Source organism: Pleurodeles waltl, chromosome 1_2 (genome assembly GCF_031143425.1).
Source record: "Pleurodeles waltl isolate 20211129_DDA chromosome 1_2, aPleWal1.hap1.20221129, whole genome shotgun sequence".
NCBI lineage: Eukaryota > Metazoa > Chordata > Amphibia > Caudata > Salamandridae > Pleurodeles > Pleurodeles waltl.
In genome coordinates this window covers 1,146,867,255-1,146,888,031 of record NC_090437.1, presented here as the reverse complement: position 1 = coordinate 1,146,888,031, position 20,777 = coordinate 1,146,867,255, and the positions used below count along the sequence as shown (strand labels likewise).

Sequence of the window (20,777 nt, the reverse complement as noted above, 5' to 3'; positions counted from 1 at the left end):
CAGAATCCTTTGCAAACATCAAAATCTGGCCAAAAAACACTTTTTCCTCTAATTTCGGTGACAGAAAGTTCTGGAATCTGAGAGGAGCCACAAATTTCCTTCCACCCAGCGTTCCCCCACGTCTCCCGATAAAAATGGTACCTCACTTGTGTGGGTAGGCCTAGCGCCCACGAAAGGAAATGGCCCAAAACACAACGTGGACACAACATATTTTTTCACAGAAAACAGAGGTGTTTTTTGCAAAGTGCCTACATGTGGATTTTGGCCTCTAGCTCAGCCGGCCCCGGGGGGGGGGGAATGCCCTAAAATGAATTTGACCCCCTACCCCCCCAAACCCCCACTGCCCAGGTGCGACCCTTGCCTACGGGGTCGCTACCCCTGCGTGACATTGGCGCCAAAAAACAAATTCCCGGTGCCTAGTGGTTTCTGCCCCCTTGGGGGCAGATTGACCTAAAATCGACCAATCTGCCCCCAAAGGGGGCAGAAATGCTCTAAATACATTTTGCCCCCTAGGGAAGCGACCCTTGTCTGATGGGTCGCTCCCCATCTCTAAAAAAACAAACAAACAAAAAACAAAAAAAACAAAAAAACATTTGCCCTGGCGCCTAGAGGTTTCTGCCCCCGGGGGGGGGGGCAGAAATGGCCTAAAATAAATTTGCCCCCCCACCTCGGAGCGACCCTTGCCTACTGGGTCGCTCCCCCTGCGTGACATTGGCGCAAAAAAACTAATCCCCGGTGCCTAGTGGTTGCAGATTGACCTAAAATCGACCAATCTGCCCCCAAGGGGGGCAGAAATGGTCTAAACACAGTTTGCCCCCCAGGGGAGCGACCCTTGTCTGATGGGTCGCTCCCCATCTCTAAAAAAACAAACAAACTAAAAAAAAAAACACTAAAAAAAATTTGCTCTGGCAACAAGAGGTTTCTGCCCCCCCTGGGGGCAGATCGGCCTAATAATAGGCCGATCTGCCCCCAGGGGGTGCAGAAATGGCCTAAAATAAATTTGCCCCCCGAACACCCCCCCCCGGAGCGACCCTTGCCTACGAGGTCGCTCCCCTTGCGTGACATTGGCGCCAAAAAACAAATCCCCGATGCCTAGTGGTTTCTGCCCCCTTGGGGCAGATTGACCTAAAATCGACCAATCTGTCCCCGAGGGGGGCAGAAATGGTCTAAATACAATTTGCCCCCCAGGGGAGCGACCCTTGCCTGATGGGTCACTGCCCATCTCTAAAAAAAAAAAAAAAGGGGGGGCAGAGATGGCCTAAAATAATTTGCCCCCCCCCCCCACCCCCCCAGGGAGCGACCCTTGACTACAAGGTCGCTCCCCTTGTGTGACGGCGCAAAAAAAAGATCCCTGGTGCCTAGTGGTTTCTGCTCCCCTTGGGGGCAGATTGACCTAAAATCGGCCGATCTGCCCCCAAAGCGGGCAGAAATGGCCTAAATACATTTTGCCCCTCCAGGGGAGCGACCCTTGTCCAAGGGGGTCGCTCCCCATCTGTAAAACAGAAAAACAAAAAAATCCCTGGTGCCTAGTGGTTTCTGCCCAAGCCGAATCAAAATAGGCTGATCTACCCCCCCCAGGGGGGCAGAAATGGCCTAAAATAATCCCCCCCCCCCCCCAGGGAGCGACCCTTGCCTAAGGAGTCGCTCCCCTTGCGTGAAATTCACTCAAAAAAAAACTCCCTGGTGTCTAATGGTTTCTGCCCCCCTTGGGGGCAGATTGGCCTCATCAAAATAGGCCAATCTGCCCCCAAGGGGGGGCAGAAATGGCCTAAATAGAATTTGCCCCCTAGGGGAGCGACCCTTGCCTAAGGGGTCGCTACCCACCTAAAAAAAAAGAAAACATAACAAAAAGAAAAAAGATCCCTGGTGCCTAGAGGTTTCTGCCCCCCCTGGGGGCAGATCGGCCTAATAATAGGCCGATCTGTCCCCAGGGGGGGCAGAAAAGGCCTTCCCAAAAAAATGCCCCCCCTGGGAGCGACCCTTGCCAAAGGGGTCGCTCCCGTTGCGTGAAATTCACGCGCAAAAACAAACTCCCTGGTGTCTAATGGTTTCTGCCCCCCTTGGGGGCAGATTGGCCTCATCAAAATAGGCCAATCTGCCCCCAAGGGGGGCAGAAATGGCCTAAATATAATTTGCCCCCTAGGGGAGCGACCCTTGCCTAAGGGGTCGCTCCCCACCTAAAAAAAAAGAAAACATAACAAAAAGAAAAAAGATCCCTGGTGCCTAGAGGTTTCTGCCCCCCCTGGGGGCAGATCGGCCTAATAATAGGCCGATCTGTCCCCAGGGGGGGCAGAAAAGGCCTTCCCAAAAAAATGCCCCCCCTGGGAGCGACCTTTTGCCAATTTCACTGAAAAAAAAAAAATCCCTGGTGTCTAGTGGGGTTTCAAAAGCCGGATTGCAAGCAATCCGGCTTTTGAAACCTGTGAGAGACTTCAAAGGGAAGGAAATACATTTCCTTCCCTTTGAAGCCTCTCGGGGCCTCCCCCATGGGATTGAAAAAGAAATGCAAAAGCATAGCTTCCAGCGCGATGGGGGAGACCCTGTGACTAATCAGCGCGCGCTGACGTCACAGGGGGGGTTGGGGGGCGTCGGGGGTGGGAGGGGAAGGGCTTCCCCTTCCATCCCTGACTTGGGGGGGTGGGGGGGAACCCCACAGAGGGAGCGAGAGCGCTCCCTCTGGGCTCTGTGCACAGGACGTAATGGTTACGTCCTGGGCACAGCAGCACTGTGCCTCAGGACGTAACCATTACGTCCTGGGCACAGAAGGGGTTAAAGGAAGCACTGGCAAAACAATGGGTCTCACCTATCCAGTATTTTCTTTCTCAATGTTTTTTTTTTTTTTTTTTTAAACTATGATGGATAGCAGCGCAAATGATGTGTAACTGGCTAAAAGTAAAAAGAGCTATGATGCGGTCAACGTCTTTTTTTTTTTTTCAAGTTATGTTGTACAGCAGCATGGCTTTGTCAATGTTTTTAAGCCATTGTTTAAACACAGTTGGCTGCATCACAGTGTGTAAGAAAGTGCACACTGTGATGGCATGTTACCCCCAATTTCTGCCTGATGTCAGTTTGTTTGACTGTCACTGGGATGCCGCTAACCAGGACCCCAGTGTTTAAGATCTCTCCTCTCAATTTTGTCACTGTATACTGGTAAGTCAGTATTTCATCCCAAACTGGCATACTGGTCACCCCTTATAAGTCCCTAATATATGGTACTTAGGTACCCAGGGCATTGAGGTTCCAGAAGATCCCTATGGGCTGCAGCATTACTTTTGCCACCCATAGGGAGCCCATGCAAAGGCTTCTGCAGGACTGCCATTGAAGCCTGCGTGAAATGGTGCATGCACCCTTTCACTTCCATTTACAATGCACCATGTCACTTCTAAGTCACCTATATGGCTGGCCTTCCAACCTTGAAGGCTGGGTGCAAAGACCATGTGTGTGAGGGCACCCCTGCACTAGCAGAGGTGATCCTACGTCGTGCGGGACCATTTTCCTGGACTTTGTGAGTGCGGGGACGCCATTCTACTTGTGCCCTGGACAAAGGTCAATACCTATGTCCAGCTGCACATTGGTAACTTCGAATATGGCCATGTAAGGTGTCTAACATCTGAGAATTGCACCCCAATACTGATTCTAGTATTGGTTGTATAATTCCATGCATTCTGCTGCCACTTCAGACAGGTTTCTGCCCTCCTGTTGCTCAAGCAGCTTCAGCCCACGAAGGCAGAACAAAGCATTTCCTTTGGGAGAGAGGTGTTACACCCTCTCCTTTTGGAAATAGGTGTTACAGGCAAGGGAGGGATAGCCTCCCAGAGCATCTGGAAAAACATTGAAGGGCACAGATGGTGCTCTCCTTGCATAATCCAGTCTACATCGGTTCAGGGGACCCCCCCCCCAGGCCTCCAAGTCCCTGCTCTGGCACAAAACTGGAATAAGGAAAGGAGAGTGACTACTCCCCCGTCCATCACCACTCCAGGGGTGGTGCCCAGAGCTCCTAGAGTGTCCCTGGGTTTTGCCATCTTGGATTTCAAGGTGGAGTAGCACTCTGGGAGCATCGGAGTGGCCAGTGCCAGCAGGTGACGTCAGAGCCTCCCCGCCCCAAAATGTGCTTACCTGTGCAGCTGACCAATCCTCCTTTCAGGGCTATTTAGGGTCTCTCCTCTGGGTGTTTCCTCAGATTCGGCTTGCAAGACTCCAGCAGGAATCCTCTGCATCCTTTACTTCATCTTCTACTGACGAAACAGAATCTGGACCCTCCAGGAACTCTACAAACTGCAACAAAGAAGCCAAGACCACTTCTGTAACATGGTATCTTCAGCTCCTGACAGCAACTGCAACTGTTTCCAGGTCGTGCATCCTCAGACGGCAGTCAGTCTTCAGCCTGCACCAGAAGAAAGAAGGAATCTCCCTTGAAGTGACTTAGTCACTTCCCTGCTTCAGCAGGCACCCCTCTGAAGCGACGACCGGTGGCATGGGTTCCCTCTCCTGACAAAGTGCGTTGATCCAGCAACACGGGTGGTGGACTGACGTAGTACCGATGGTCCTAAAGTCCAGCTGTCCAACTTTGGTGGAGGTAAGAGCTTGCCTCCCCACGCAAGACAGTACCCCTGTGCACTGCGTTTTCTGCAGTTGCCAAGGCTTGTGTGCGCCCTTCCACAAAGTTCTTTGTGCAGAGCACAGCTCCGGCCCCCAGCACTCCTTCCTGCGACGCATAGCTTCCTGAGTGGCTCTCGGGCGGCGTGGGATCCCTTTGTGTAGTGCTGAATGCGCCTTCATTTGCACCTTCTTTGTCCCCATGCTGTGGGACGCCTGTGCGCGCTGCCTGGTCTTCTGAGGGCTCGAGTTGTTGAGATAGAGGCCTGGGTAGAGGCCACAGGGCTCCACCTGGTCCCAGGGTGTGCCATTTTCCGCTAACCGCATGCTTTGCGTGTGCCAAGGCCTGTTGGTGGAATACAGCGATGCAAACCAGACTGCAATCATTCATACAGCATAGGACATCATCTGAACCAACTAGGAACCGACATCAGTCTTCTTGGGTGCACTACGGACTGTTCTTCACCAGTGGTTCTTTTGAACCTTCATCCGAGTTAGCAGGGGCTCCCGTTCTCCCTGGACCCTCCAGTGCTTCTTGGACTTCATCCCCTTCTTCCACAGGTCTTCAAGTCTAGGAATCAATTGTTGGTGTATTGCAGTCTCTTCTGGTTCTTGCATAATCTTCTATCACGTGTTCTTGTGTGTTCTAGGAAACTTACTGTGATTTACTCCTGCTTTCCTGGGCTCTGGGGTGGGTTACATTACTTACCTTTGGTATTTTCTTACACTCCCAGCTCTCCTCAGCAAACACTACACTTGCCTAGGTGGGAAACCCTATTTTAGTATATGGTTTGTATTCCCCCCTAGACCCATTTCTATCTATTGTGATTTTGACTATTTGCACTGTTTTCTAACTGTTTTTGCAGCTATTTCTGCATTCTAGTGTATATACTTTGTATATTACTTACCTCCTGAGGGAGTATAGTCTCTATGGTACTTTTGGGTCACCAAAATATATATATATATATATATATATATATTTTTTTTTTTTTAGCACGGAGTATTTTCTTTCATGTTGTGTAAGCACTGTGTGACTACAGTGGTATTGCATGAGCTTTGCATGTCTCCTGGATAAGCCTCGTGCTGCTGTACAACATAGCTTATAGCTGTAAAAAAAAAAAAAAAAACTGCCAACAGGTATTGCAGTGGCGACACCTATTGAAATGCAAATGCTTGTTTTGCCTGGCTGGAGGAGACAGATAGGCAACAAAGAGGTAGGTGGAGGGGCAAGCAAGTATGCAGGAGGGGGTGTGGTTGGGCAAGCAGGAACACAGTCAGGGTGTGGTGCAAAAACAGGGAGGCAACGACTGGACAAGCAATGACAATGGAGCAACAACAATGCAGAATGGGAGAAAAGGAAGGGAGACAACCTGCAAACGCATGCACTCTTATAGAGTGCTACAACTTAAATAAAACATAAAAATAAAAGAACCTCGAAGCACGCAAGCAGATAAAGGGCACTGGATGCTGAAAGGAAGCAGTACTACAGCTGGCATGCTCCAGGGGAGACAAACAAAGATGAAGTGTGAAGGAAGCTGGCTCTTTATATGGTGCACCAGTGGTTTCCAAACTGTGCACCGCGGTAGCCTAGTGCGCCTCCAAAACCAGCCAGGGGCGCTGCAGCTACAGTTGTTGAGCAGAGTCCATTATATATTACACCGGCCCCTGGAGTGCAAGCCGGGTGCACTGCATCTGGCGCCCGCCAGGTGATGCATTTGCTGCCTCTTTGCCCTCGGGTCCCCGAACGCCCATCTTATTCCACTCCCTTAGCCCATGCTCTTCTCTGCTTGAGGATGACCTGCTTCTTCTGGTAGTGAGCCTTGTGACTGAAAGAATCCCAGATGCCTTTGCGCTCTAAAGTCCAGCATGACAAGAGAAAGGTTCTCGGTCAGGCTTTCCTTTCAAGCCTAAAAGCCTTTGCTTATCTCAGGCACCTGAGCAACATTGAGAATCCTAATAATTCTGCGATGTCACTCCCAGCACTCATGCTGTGCAGGTGGAGACGCAAGGACTAGCTTGGCCTTCTGCATGAAGAAGACAGAAACAGAGAAAGAAACATTTGACTCACTCTGCCCTTGACGTGGTGGATCTTTCTGGGAGAAGTGAGATATTCACTTGAAGCATATCATTTTGGAATGTTTTCTATTTCAAATCACTCTCCCAGACAATGATTCAAAGTTTTTGTTGTTTTTTTGCAGTTTTATGTAGCACAAACCCGACCCAAAGGTATTGGAGCACCAGTTGTTTTTTGCAATGACACATTCATTTTTAAGAAATGTGCCCAGGATCACAGGATGATCAGCCAACGCCAAGACTTGAACCTGGTTCCAGAGCTCCAAAGGTAGCAGCTCTGGCCGTTAGCTAATGAAGAGGATGAGGCCTAAGCTTAGGCTGAAAAAAATAAGGTAAGTGGTTGCCAGCAATACAGGAAAAATATAATTCTTCTTACTTAAAATATGTTACACTTTTCCAAGAGAATGCTGCAGTTGGAGTTGGCAGTTCTTTTCACCGAATCCAGATTATGTGAAATGTTCTGTTAAGGAGAAAGTTCGTTTCGCATCTCCCCACTAGCGTCTTCGTAAATCCACCCTGAGGCAGTAGCTCTTTTTTTTTCCTTCTCTCTCCCGCTGCCACCTCTGGCCATGTGGTCGCATGGAGACTGAGGGACGGAGTCAGGAAGCACGAGAATGGAGTGGTGACTCGACTGTCCATAAAAGGGAAGCCAGATTAGAGAGCCGAGAATGTCACATTATCCCCTGGTAAAGTGTCCTTCTTGTTAATGATGTTTCCAACGACCAGTCTTACTTGTGTTATGCAGTGGTTCCCAAACTGTGCACCATGTCACCACATTGCTCCTGGCAGCATGTGTCCAGCTCCAGTCTGAGCACACCTGAACCGCAAACAGATGTAGACAAATCCTTAAATTGCACACACTAGTCTCCATACCTATATCCCAATTATTTTCAGGGATTAAAATGGAAGTGCTGCGGGTGCATTCTGGCCAAGACAAGTAATGGCTGCTTGAAACTGTAACTCCGCAAGCCGGAGGGTCCGGGGGGGAAGAGCAGCAGGGCTTCTACGATAGCAAAGAGACCAGTGTTCATCGCCCTCTGTGCGGTGGTGCCCCTGGAGAGGCATCCGAGCCTCTGCTGTGACTTCCCCGAGGGCGGAAGGCCCCAGCTCTCGGACGGAGGTGGAGCACCACTGCCGGGGCCTGCTGCCTTCTCTGAAGCAGTGGCCCACAGTGGGAGAGTGGGCTGTGCAGGCTGTGACTCGGTCAGGAGCGCCTGAGGAGCTCTTCTAACAGACAGTATATCTACAGGCGTCTTCTATGGGGGGTAGGGGAGTGGCGGGGGCAGACGCCACTTAATTGTTCCACCCTCCAGTCTACATAAATGGCCCAGAACTCAAGTGGGAGCTGGCGCTCGCTGTCTCCCTGTAGGAAAGGGGCCTCTCTCTAGCTTGGTTACCCCCACTTTTTGGCCTGTTTATCAGTGTGTTTGACTGTGTTCACTGTGATCCTGCTAACCAGGACCCCAGTATGTGCTCTCTCCTCTAAATGTGGTTGCTGGTAACTTTTTATCCCCCACAATTGGCATAAAGCCCCTAGCATATCGTACCTAGGTACCCAGGGGATCGGGGTTCCGGGGGATCCCTATGGGCTGCAGCAGTTATTCCACCACCCATAGGGAGCCCATGCAAAGGTTTCGGCAAGCCTGCCATTGAAGTCTGCGTGAACCGGGTGCACGCACCTGTTTTCACTACAGGCCACTGCACCAGGTCATTGTAACTCACCCCTATGGTAGGCCTTCTTAGCCCAGAGGTCAGGTACCTGTGTGTGAGGGCACCCCTGCACTAGCAGATGTGGCCCCAAAACTCCAGTTCCATTTTCCTGGACTTTGTGAGTGTGGGGACGCCATTTTACACGTGTATTGGACATAGGTCACTACCTATGTCCAGCTACATAATGATAATTCCAAACCTAGGCATGTTTGCTATCAAACATGTTGGAATCATACCCCAATACTTTCTGAGGTTTTCCAGGCAGCTTCCACCTCACAAACAGTTTTCCGCCCTCCTGTTGCTTGAGCAGCTCAAGCCCAGGAAGGAAGAACAAAGTATTTTCCTTGGGAGAGGGGTGTTACACCCTCTCCCTTTGGAAACAGACATTACTGGGCTTGGGAGGGGTAGCCTCCCCAAGCCACTGGTATGCTTTGAAGGACACATTTGGTGCCCTCCGTGCATAAACCAGTCTTCACCGGCTCAGGGACCTCCAGTCCCTGCTTTGACGTGGAACTGGACAATGGAAAGGGGAGTGACCACTCCCCTGTCCATCACCACCCCAGGGGTGGTGCCCAGAGTTCCTCTAGAGGGTCCCTGGGTTTTGCCATCTTGAATCCAAGGTTGGCAGGGCACTCTGGGAGCATCTGAGTGGCCGGGTCAGGCAGGTGACATCAAAGTCCTCTCCTGATAGGTGGTCACCCAGCTAGGTGACCAATCCCCCTTTCAGGGCTATTTAGGGTCTCTCTTTTGGGTGGCTCCTCAGATTAGCCTTGCAGGATTCCAGCAGGATTCCTCTGCAACCCCCACTTTGACTTCTGACCAAAGAAACTGCATCTGGACTCTCCAGGATCTGACAATCTGCAACAAAGACGAAGACTTCCCCTGCAATGTTGTTTCCACGGCTCCTTCCAGCTTCTGCAACATTTTCCCGCTCGTGCAGCCCATCTTCAGTCTGCACAGGAAAGAAGAAGGAATCTCCCTTAGAGTGAAGGAGTCACTCCCCTGCATCTGCAGGCACCAACAGCAATGACGACTGGCTGCGTGTATCCCCTCTCCTGCTGAGTTGCGTGGATCCAGCTCACAGGTGGTGATCGGACATGGTCCCTTCGGTCCTCTCTACCAGTTGTCCCACTTGGGTGGAGGTAAGCCCTTGACTTCTCAGGAAGGACAGAACCCCCATACACCGCATCTTTTGCCACTGCCAAGGCTTGTTGGCACTTCCTCCAAGGGGACTTCAGCATCGTGTATCTCCAGCCCCCAGCACTCCTTCCTGCGATGCACAGCTCCCTGAGTGGCTTTCCTGCGGCGTGGGATCGCTTTACGTAGTGCTGCGTGGGCTCCATTTGCAACTTCTGTGCCCCAGTCCTGTGGGACTACTGTGAGTGCTGCCCGTGCTTCCGTGGGCCTCTGACGTGGAGGGCCCATTCTGATTCCCACTCCTGGTGGAGTCATCCTGGGCCTTGCTGGTCCCCTGCAGCATCACTTTCCGCCAACTGCGAGTTTTGTCTGTGCCAAGGCTTGTTGGTGGAATCCAGACACACAAAACCGACTGCAGTCTTCCTTCCGGCGTGACACATCACCTGCATCCTCCAGGAACGCGACTCCGACTCAAGGGCTGCAGTGCTGACTTTTCTTCGTCACCGTCTACCAACTTCTGCATCCTCAGCCCAGTAGGTAGGAGCTCCTGCCCCCACTGAACCCCTGTGTCATCTGGACTTGGTCCCCTCTTTCCACAGGTCCTCCTCTTCAGGAATCCACTGCTGGTTTCTTGCAGTCATCTCTGGGTTTTGCAATTCTCTTCTTTTCTTCTTAGTCGGTGTTTTGGGGAAATTCCAGTGATTTACTCCTACCTTCCTAGTCACTTGGGTGTGTTGTGGTACTTACCTTTGTGCTATCCTGGTACCCCCAGTGCCCCCCTACACACTCCACTTACCTAGGTGTGGGTCCAACTCTTGCATTCCATTTTTTTTGTGTATGGTGTGTGCTCCACAGTAGTCAGAAATAGGCATAAGAATAGTTAGAAAACTGTGTTTTACACTATTTTCTAACTATTCTTATGCCGATTTCTGACAACTAGCATATATATCTTGTGTATTACTTAACTCCTAAGGGAGTATTGCCTCTATAGTGTCTTTGGTGCTGTGTTACCATAATCAAGTACCTTTATTTTTGTTACACACATGAAACAAACTACACAGTGTAAGTGCTGTGTGACTATAGTGGTATTGCAAGAGCTTTGCATGTCTCCTAGATAAGCCTTGGCTGCTCATTCACTTCTACCTCTAGAGAGCCTGGCTTCTAGACACTGCCTACACTTCACTGAGAGTGGATACCTGGACCTAGGTACCCACTACACACCAGGCCAGCTTCCTACACTCCCCCCCCATCACAAAATACAGAAGAAGGGCCCCTGGGGACTGCAAAACAACTTAATGACAGCTGCGTAGTACCTGCATTTATAATTGCATCTCCTTGGGGCCCACGTTAAAGTTACAAACACCCAGAAGATGCAGACCAAAACAGTGGCCCACAATCGCTGCTTGCCTGCCTCAACCTCTCCCCCATTCTGTCCTGCTTACTACGTGAGGCAGTGACCCGCGGACCTGGGATCTGCAACCTTGCTAGCTCCCAGCACAGGCCTTGCCTGACTTCTGGAATGACTTGCTATGGCCTACCTCCACTCTAGGATCCTGACCCGCTGTGATTTGCCTACTACTGCCCAGCCTCTGTGAAGCATTCAGTTGACCTTGGAAGAGCAGGGCGACCTGCCACTGGAGAGCTGACACGCACTACCCACTGACCTGCGCTGGCAGCAGAACCCGTGTGTGAGCCGCCCTACCCAGAGGTGAGACAAACTTCGCTGACTTCCCCTCCGTAGGCGAGGCACAGCTTTGATCACTCCCATGCACCACTGGCCAGAGGCAGCCAGACCCTGCCTTAGCGACCTAAACGCTTTGGGGACTAAAGCTGTACCTCCTCCCGCAGGCTTACTCCAGTGATGCCCTCTGGTAAGTCCTCCATAGAACCCTCTCACAAACTACTCTTCTCAGATGCTGTTGCACAGCACCGTCCCTTGGCTGCCCCACAGACCGCACACCTACTGCAGACCCTTCTTCGGTGCCTCCCAGCTCAACTCTAGAATCCACAATGGAAGGTATCCTGAGGGAAGTCACAGCAGTTGGCCACCAAATGAAGGGCAAGGACACTAATCTCTCAAATCTCACAGCCAAGACTAAATCTATCCGCATAGACATCGCTGCCTTCCAGTACAGAGTGGAGGGAGTGGAGCAGAGGCTAACTGTGAAAGATCGCCTCAACACCGCACTGGACAGAGATCAAGAACGTTTATACCTGCGGGATAAGCTTACGGACTTGGAAGACCCAAGCAGCAGAGACAATTTTGGATTCCTGGAGCAAGCTGAAGGGCAGACACCCAGGACTTTCTCAAAGTCCTCTTTTCCTCACTCACTGGGATCACATTCTTCCCACTTCTGGAACTCCAGCATGCTCACCTCCTAGGTCCTGCACGACAGACCAAGACAGATCAGCCACATCCCATCATTGACTGCTTTCTCAGTCACAAACAAGCATGTCAACTCTTGACTGCGGCCGGAACCCATGGCCCATGTGACTATGAAGGACACAGAATCTGCATGGCAGCTGATTTCTCCCAGGAGACCAATACCTTGAGAAAGGTGTTTCTGGATCACCGGCCTCAACTCCGAAAGATGGACATCAAATTTGGCCTGTTCAAACCCTTGTGGAAGTGAATTACGAAAGACAGCAGGTGTAAAGTTTCTACGACCTGGACACCCTTTTCTTTTATCTGGATGGACTAGAGGAACAAGACATGGACCTAACCCCGGCAGATTCAGAGACTGCCCCTCACTCTTCACCTGGAATGCCAGCCGAAATTGCGGGCAGTGGCCGCTGGCACCATAACTGTGACCATGCAAGATGCAGGGATGTGGAGACCAGTCAGATCGCAAGGCAACAGGGACATAGCCCTCAAGGAGGTGGCAGCCCTCACGAATGATCAGAGCCGGGACAAATCCCACTATCCACTGAGGCCTCATAATCCAGACGGCTGACCTGAACTCTCTGCCGTGATACACATTGCAACTAGGTAGGGTGGGGTGGACTGATCCAATACTGTTAAGCCCCAGACGCTACGTATTATGCATGATGTCTGTACGTGCTGCTTTCCCCCATGCTCCAACCTCCCTTTCTGCCCGCAGGTTCACTGCATTTCTTTATATTATATATTGCTGCATTCCATCCTGTTCTTCATTATAATGATGCTTCATGTCCAGATACAGGTATTCCTATGGTTACACAACATGGTGTTCAGAATATGTTTGACGTTGTTCTTTAACGCTTTATGACAATGTTTGCTGGCCTATGCCTTGTTCCCGTCTTGCCACCCTCTTCTAGACCTCTCCAACTTAGAGTCATGGTGCACTTGATACCCAGGCCCCCTCCACCCCTCTCCTCCTCCTGTAACCTATTCATTCATCACCTCGATTGGACCTTGACAGTTTCCTCCCCTGCTCCTCCCCTTATGACCCTCGGCGCACTGGCATCTCAAGACTAGACCCGCAGTCCACAGTCTAGCCCTTTTCAGGGCACATCCCGGTTCATTCCCAGTTTCTTCCCCACTTCCTATCCCCCCCCCCCTTGCTCTCCTAATCACCAAGAAGCTCATCTGCTGAATCGGCCACAACCTTTCCCCATCACCACCCCCCTTCCCTGCACCTGCGGGGTTCCCCTCTCTCCTTGCGGTCTCAGACACCCCTGATGGGTGACAACCTCTGACCGCACTGATGGAGCCCACCCCAACCCCTTGCTTTCCTCAACTCTGCGGGTTGTCTCCTGGAATGTCTAAGGCCTGACACACCATATCAAGCATCAGAGGGTGCTCTCTTACCTGCGCACGAAACGGGTGGACGTGGCCCTACTTCAAGAGACCTATCTGTCCCACCTAGAGTTAGAGAAGTTGCATCGGGTCTGGGTACGGAGGATGATCCACAGCAGTTGCCTGCTGCCTGACACAACGGACCCTGACCGATTCTTAAGACCTGGCCAGGACCATCCAGCCATTATGCCTTTTCCAAACTGAAGGTTGGTGAGCAGATTTGTGTAGGCTCTGTGTATGCCCCTAGGGGCAATAAACACCCCTTCCTGCTACAGTTTAACCGTCTTCTTACCCAATTAATACGAGGATTGTGACTGGAATCCCAGTCATAATGCTGTACTGGATCACACAGGCCCACCGGTCTTAGTCAACAACGCAGATATGTCCATCCAGGCGGACCTGCTTGCAGACCACGGTCTGGGGGTCTACTGGCACCTTGCACACCCAGAGGACAAAGAATACACCTTAATTTCCCTGGTGCATAGCGCCCAGTCTAGGCTGGATTACTTTTTGGTCCCTCATCGTGCAGTGGCTCTTACCCGAGACCACCAGATATTGAAGGCAGTGCTCTCTGACCATCCTCCTGTGCTAATTTCCCTGGACCTCAGGATCGTCTCGCCAGACCCGAAGCTGTAGCGCCAGAACATGTCTAGAAACCGCAGGTTAAGACCCAACTAACGGCACACGTCTCAACGTACCTGGAGAACAGCAAAGGGTCGGTGTCCTCTCATGGAGGGCTATGGGCGGCAGCGAAGGCAACAGTTTGAGCCCAACTTACGAAGGATGCAGCCCTGGCCAACACCCTGAGGATGATTCATCCGAGAGACCTGAAGGGAAAAATAGCGGCTCTCACACGCCTTTACGCAACCACCCCTTCCGGCTCGTCAACAACTAGAAAAGGCCCATATGGACCTTAATACACGGTTCACATCCAAAGCCAAATTACACCCTCCGAAGTCTTAGAAGTCACCATTTTGGGCAAGGCAAGAAAGCAGGTTGCCTTCCAGTAGCCCAGCTCGATCAGCAGGAAGCAGCACTTGCCATCCCTGCTATACACTCGACAGACGGCACACTCCTCACCCGCCTGCAAGATATCATTAATGAATTTGCATGTTTCTATCTGATCCTTTACACCCTGGAACGTGCAATTGACAAAGCGCACTTGGAGAGATTTCTTGCCGGTATCCGTCTCCCCAGCCTCAAAGAATCTGGCAGGGAGCTGCTTGACGGGGAACTCAGTAAAGCTGAGATTGTGCAAGTTATATCCAACCTCCCCTACCATAAGGCTCCAAGGGAGGACGGCTTCACCAGGGAATTTTATAAATAGGCTGGTGAAGGTGTTATCGACTCCCTTTATGATGCCTTCCACAAGGCGGATTGGACAGGCTCCCTTTGAGCAATTTCCAACAAAACAGTCTTAGTGGTCCTTCCGAAACCTAGGAGGGATCCTCTACTCTGCGGGAGTTATCAGCCCATATCCCTCCTCAATGGGGACATTAAAATACTCATGAGCGTCTTGGTAGCCCACCTTCGCAAGGTGATCCCATCTTTGATTCACCAGACTCAGATGGGCTTTGTCCCTGGACACTCCTCCAGGAACCACCTTCGCACCCTCGCCCATACCTTGTGGGCAACCAACGACTAACAGGCCGAATCCCTTGCCCTCTCCCTGGACACTGAGAAGGCATCTCCCCTGCCGTTTCTTTTGCCCGTAGAGCCCATGGAGGCCTCCCTACACCAATACCCCACCCCTTATCTCAGGGATTCCTATTCCAGGGGTCAAATCTACAGTATACCTATACTCAGATGATATACCTCTCACACCCATGGATCTCCCACGCTCCTTCACAGCCTCGATGGGTCTTACTGACGAATGTGCAGTTGTCAGGTTACAGAGTAGACTGGGACAAAAGTGAAGCGCTGCCCATCTTGCACCTTACCACCGTCACATCGATATTCAGATACCCTTACCACTGGAACTCTTCACATCTTAAGTACTTGGGATTCTTGTTAACAGGGGTTTAGACTATATAGAGGCCGACAACCGTGATTCCCCTTAGGCTATCCATGTGGGGTAAAGTGCAGGCTGTCCGTATGGTGATGCTGCCAAGATTCACATAAGTTCTCGGAATACTGCCCCTACTGGCCCCTCTCTACCTACTTCGGTTCATGGACAAATTTATCCATTCTTTCATCCCAGGAACGACCTAACCCTGCATCCCCTGGGCCATACTCTTGGTGCATCGCTCATGCAGCAGCCTAGGTCTCCCCTCAGTTGAGTACTGTGCCCTCACCCTCCATCTCGCCCAACTGGTCTATATGCTCCCCTGGACTCCTGACCCACCACAATGGACTGACACAAAACACACTCTTCTGTCCTCCCGGCAAGGCCCATCCCCACTATATACCGGAACCGCACCCATGCCCCACTCGAATAACCCGGTCTAAATCTTGGAGGGGGGGCTCACCGTCTCTTTGGAGCAGAACCTCCTTACCTGTGAACACACACCTATCGGGTAACGCCGGCCTGCAAATAGGAGGGAAAGCCTTCTTTTGGACACAATGGCATTTGGCAGGAATCACTGATATGAGCAAAGGTATCGAGGGGGGTGAACTAAAATCCTTTGCATAGCTACGTTACGAGTTCAACCTCCCACCTAAGCAGTTGTAGAGATTCCTATAATTACGACACTGCCTTAATCAACACCTAGTTGCGCACCCCTGGCACCTACAAACCTCACCAGTGGTGGCCTCTCTCAGGACATGGGGATACTTTTGAGGAGTGATGTTGGGCTTCTATAGCCTCCAGACTCACCACCTTTTCTCCTCCCCGCACTAAATGGTAGACTATACTACAGACTGAATATGAAGAGGAGGATTGGGCCGAACTACCAGAGGTGCTCAACCATGGGGCAAGGGAGGCATGATTGAAATTCTGCCTCTTTAAAACACTACACAAATGGTACTGGACCCCAGTGAAACTGCATGCAGCAGGCCTTCTGCCCCATGCCAACTTCTGGCAAAATCCTGCCTTCAAGTGTGACACTACATATCTTTAGTGACTGCCCTTCTGGACTGCAGTGGGGTGCACTCTTGTGGAGACTCTGCCGGTTAGGCTTCCCCTATCCCGCACCCTGATCATCCTGTATGACCCTGGAGAAACGGTAGACCTATCACACCCCCAGCGCCGCCTTCTGAACACTGCTCTTGCTACAGTGAAGATATGTATACTCCGCTATTGGTGCTCCCCAATGTCACCCACACGAGGAGTTTCAATCAGCGAAGTTTTTAGCAGCTTCATACGAACACATTAACCACAACCTCCAGGATAGTGCTGAAGTAGCGGGATCTTGACTGAACCAGAAACATTGCTCCAACCCCTCCTCTGCCTAGATGTGTCTCATTACTCCCCATGTCTCCTCAGGCACATACTACACTATACCATAGTATTATATAATAAATCATCCCGTCACCACCTGCTGCAACCCCCTCCACCACTGACAGCTATTAGGATACAGGATCTTGACTAAATATTTGTCTATCCAGACACCGGGTGTGACCTAGGATTCCTAGTACCCCTACACGAACTAGGTGAAACAACATCCTCTTTACTTTGTTAGGTATGCTCTTCAATGCTGTTACCCACTGCCATTACGGGTTCCCCTGCTGTCCTTTACCCCATTTTGTACCTCAGACTATGTTAGAATCTGTTAAAACCTTAAATAACCTTAATTAAGAAATATTTAAAAAAATAAAATAAAATAATGAAAGTACTACCTAGGCCAGGCTTTTAACCCCACCAAAAAAAATAAAAAAACAATGTCATGGGGAGCCGCTGCCAATTGGTCAAGGTAACCGCGGGGGGGGTCGAAAAAGTTGGGTATCACTGTGGTATACCAAAATTAGGTACTGTGCAGAGAGTCCAGGGGCAGACTTTGTTCGTAACACCAAGAGCAAAGGTTCTCTCCCTTGGGAGTCAGGACCAGGTCTGTTGGCAGCAGGCTAGTTAAAACTAGTCAGCCAGCACACTAATAAATGGTAGGTTTTTCAGGGGCACCTCTAAGGTGCCCTCTGGGTGCATTTATTAATAAATGCATCACTGGTATCGGTGAGAGTTTATTAATATGAGATGTTTGATACCAAACATCTTTATTTTCAGTGAAACCATCATGTAGCTGGGGAACCCTTATTAACCAGTGTCCAGCATATCCTTAAAATTGCTTCCTTGTTCACTCACAATGTCTAAGAATCGACAAACGACATAGCAAGGACATATCTACTTTTTTAGATATGTCCTCATATGCAATATAATGCACCCTGCCTTAGGGCTGTGAGCACTGCTGTAGGGATGACTTACATATATTGCATGCAGTGTTAGGGGACATAGCACACAGGCGTGTTTTCACTTTAGCTGCACCAAGACATGCAGCCTGCAAAGGTAGTCTGCATGTGCTAGGAAAGGGGTCCCTGAAGGTGGCACAATACATGCTGCAGCCCTTGGCGAACCTGTTTGGTACCCATGCTCTATGTACAATGTACTAGGGACTTACAGAGGTGCCAACGCTATTGCCAATTAGGGAAAATTGTGCAGGTTGTAACGGAGGACCTGGTTCGGAGGACCCCAGTGTACTTTCAATCAAAATTGCATGAGGTCCCAGGCAAAAAGTGGGAGTGACCATTTCAAAAAGGGCCACTTTCGTACAAAGTGTAGCCAGAACAAGCTGACCAAAGAGAAACAATGAAATGATAGCTACAAAGCCTACCAAATGGGATGTAATACCTTTGTTGCAATTTAGAAGAAAAGGCGAAAAATTGTTTTAATCATTTAATAATTTGAAGTAAATAGGTACAAAAAATGCAAATAAGTTGCAGACAGGATATAAACATGGAAACTACTGGAGTTTGCTTTCTTCACTTCTAAGTCAGCTTTGCTGAAAACCAAAGCAATGCAATACAAAATTGTTTCCCCGTGAAATATATGCAACTCCGATGCATCGTTCTTTACTGCTGCAGTGCATTTTGAAAAGGTGAAGGAAATGCGTTACTTACTAGTCTGAAGCAGTCTTTATATAAAAAAGGGAGTTTGGAAGCTATGCCTCAGCTCATGACAGTTTCCAACACGAAAATATTACGTTTTTAGAACAGTATATACCTCCGAAAGAACAATTATATGAAAAACAACTGTTACTAGAACTGCAATTAAAGCTAGTAATCATCTACCTCCTGATGCGATGTAGAATCCACTGGGAGCATACTTGGCAACAACAACTGGATGAGCGTGTTCGGTGTATATGTCAGCAATTGATGGATTCTAAGTAGAGAAAAGTAACATTCATAGTTTATTTTTCATTAACTGAACATAAGAACATTAAAAAAAAAATCCATCTCAAGCCTAAATGAAATTAATCTAAGTCAGTCTTAAATTTGGAATAATTTATGGTTTGCTTGTCACCCGCTCTCCACCACCTCTCTTTAACCAGACTGGAAACAAACATTTAGGGAACACGAATAAAGCCATATTTCCAATCTGCTACTCCATTTTTATGATGGTATAAAGTATTACAGCCACTTTAAGAAGTATCTCTTAGTTGAGTATGGATTTTTTTTTCTAAAGAACATGGTGCGACAGTGGATTTGAAGTTGAAGACTTTCATTTAGTTGGTTGGACATTCAAATCTATGTTTCTCACAAAGTAATTACAGCCTGGTTTCTAGCTTTGTATTTCGTTGGACACCATTGTCCGGTACCACCTTCCCGAACATAGATAATCAAAACTGATAACTTAGGTACTACCCATAACATCATTCTGCGCTTCTCCAATGTAAGAGCTGTAAATAATACGTTTTACCGTCGCAAAATATAAGAGAGCTCAATACATGAAAAAAAAATAAGAATGTGTGTGACTGAGTTTGCCTTACTGAAATTCAAATTTGCATCAGGCTGATCACATCAAATGTCAATAGCGCACTGACTCACTAAGACGTCTTGTCAACAGCAAACACACCCTGAAGATACTTAACATTACCAACGGACATCCCTCCTAATAAGCTGTAAGGCATTTAAAGCACAAAAGGTTTCAACAGCTTCTCGCAATAAATCACATGGAGTGACAGGCTACACGCATAAACTAAGCGGCAATCAAATCATATACTGTTAAAAAGAACCAGCATCACCATACGGACGGCCATCGCAACCGCGTTTTAATCAGAAGTTCACGTGAGAAATACATCGCACATTTTGTTGTCATTAAGTAGACGAAAAAAGGGAAGGGCTAAATACATGAATTCCTGCTCTTCAAAAATAAGGTTAATGAGCAGTTTTACAAAAGTAATAATAGGAAAGCTACGACATTAATGTATGGTAAAAATAACTGAAAGGTAGATATACAAATAACAATGCAATCACAAATATGAGCATGCCATCATTAGAAACTGGTAGCGTTGACATCAAGTCTTCAGTTTGAGAAGAAAAAAGTTAAAGCCATTGTGGGAAGACAAGTTTGGTCCTGACCATTCACTTTCAGGTATCTGCATGGAATGCCAGAAGGAATTCCAATCATGTGTGCGCAAGTCAGACGAATGGATGTCAAACATTCTGACTGAAACATTTTATGTATGACATTAGCGCAGTGAACAGGCAGGATGCAAAAAGAAAATTCAAATGCATGGTTTTATTTTTGTGTCTCAAAATAACACCATCACCAAGCAACTTTATACACAGACAGCAACACTCGTCAGTGTGGGCCTATAGCAAATTATTAATGAAGCAGAGTTGACTACTCCTTTTTTTTTTAAAGAAAATCACGGCATAGTTCAGAGAAACCATACATTTAGCTTGTTTGCATAGATCTTGATGAAAGGACATACAATCTATCAGTTCAAGTGACAAGAGTAAGCTCAGACTTTGGTCACGCCCAATTTAGGCTTAAGGGGTAATTTTATGTTTTTAATTCTAAAGCAGGTTTGTCCAAAGTCATTTTCGCTCTAGGAGTACTAAAAGCATCTGTATCGGGGAAAAGCACTTCGTAAAACAACACTTTTGCTCAAGGTTCGAGCAAAGACAGAAGTACAGAGGAAGAACATTGTGGGACAGACGGCTCAACTTCTGAAAGAGCACCTGACATGGGTAAAACGGAGGATCCCAAAGATATTGATATCATGATCTAAGATTCCACTCAGGAATGTATCGGATTACCACATTTGAGAGAAAGTGGGGGGCCATTAAGTTAGTAGGGCCAATGCACAATATAAAGAGTCTTAAACAGTATTTCTTCCTTAACCGGTAGCTAATGCAGTGCTGCAAGGACATACGCATGTCGCTTAAGGCAGTTCACCAACCTGACTGCAAAGTTCCTTAGGCTTTGTAGCCTGTTTATGGTCATGACAGAAAGTCTTAGGTAAGTAGAATCGCATAAAAGTACCTGCCACTGTGGAGTGGATGGTGGCGGCACGAAGGGCAGTATCTAGCACAAAGTTTGGAGCTG

At 49.0% G+C, this 20,777-nt stretch overlaps 1 protein-coding gene across 1 annotated transcript in view; it reads right to left on the bottom strand.

Moving 5' to 3' along the window:
- Positions 1-20,777, bottom strand: part of WDR1 (WD repeat domain 1) — a 220,473-nt gene that overhangs the window by 183,937 nt on the left and 15,759 nt on the right. Inside the window, exon 3 of the mRNA XM_069202820.1 lies at positions 18,515-18,605. Coding sequence (XP_069058921.1) covers positions 18,515-18,605 — 91 coding nt within the window. The remainder of the gene's footprint in view (positions 1-18,514; positions 18,606-20,777) is intronic.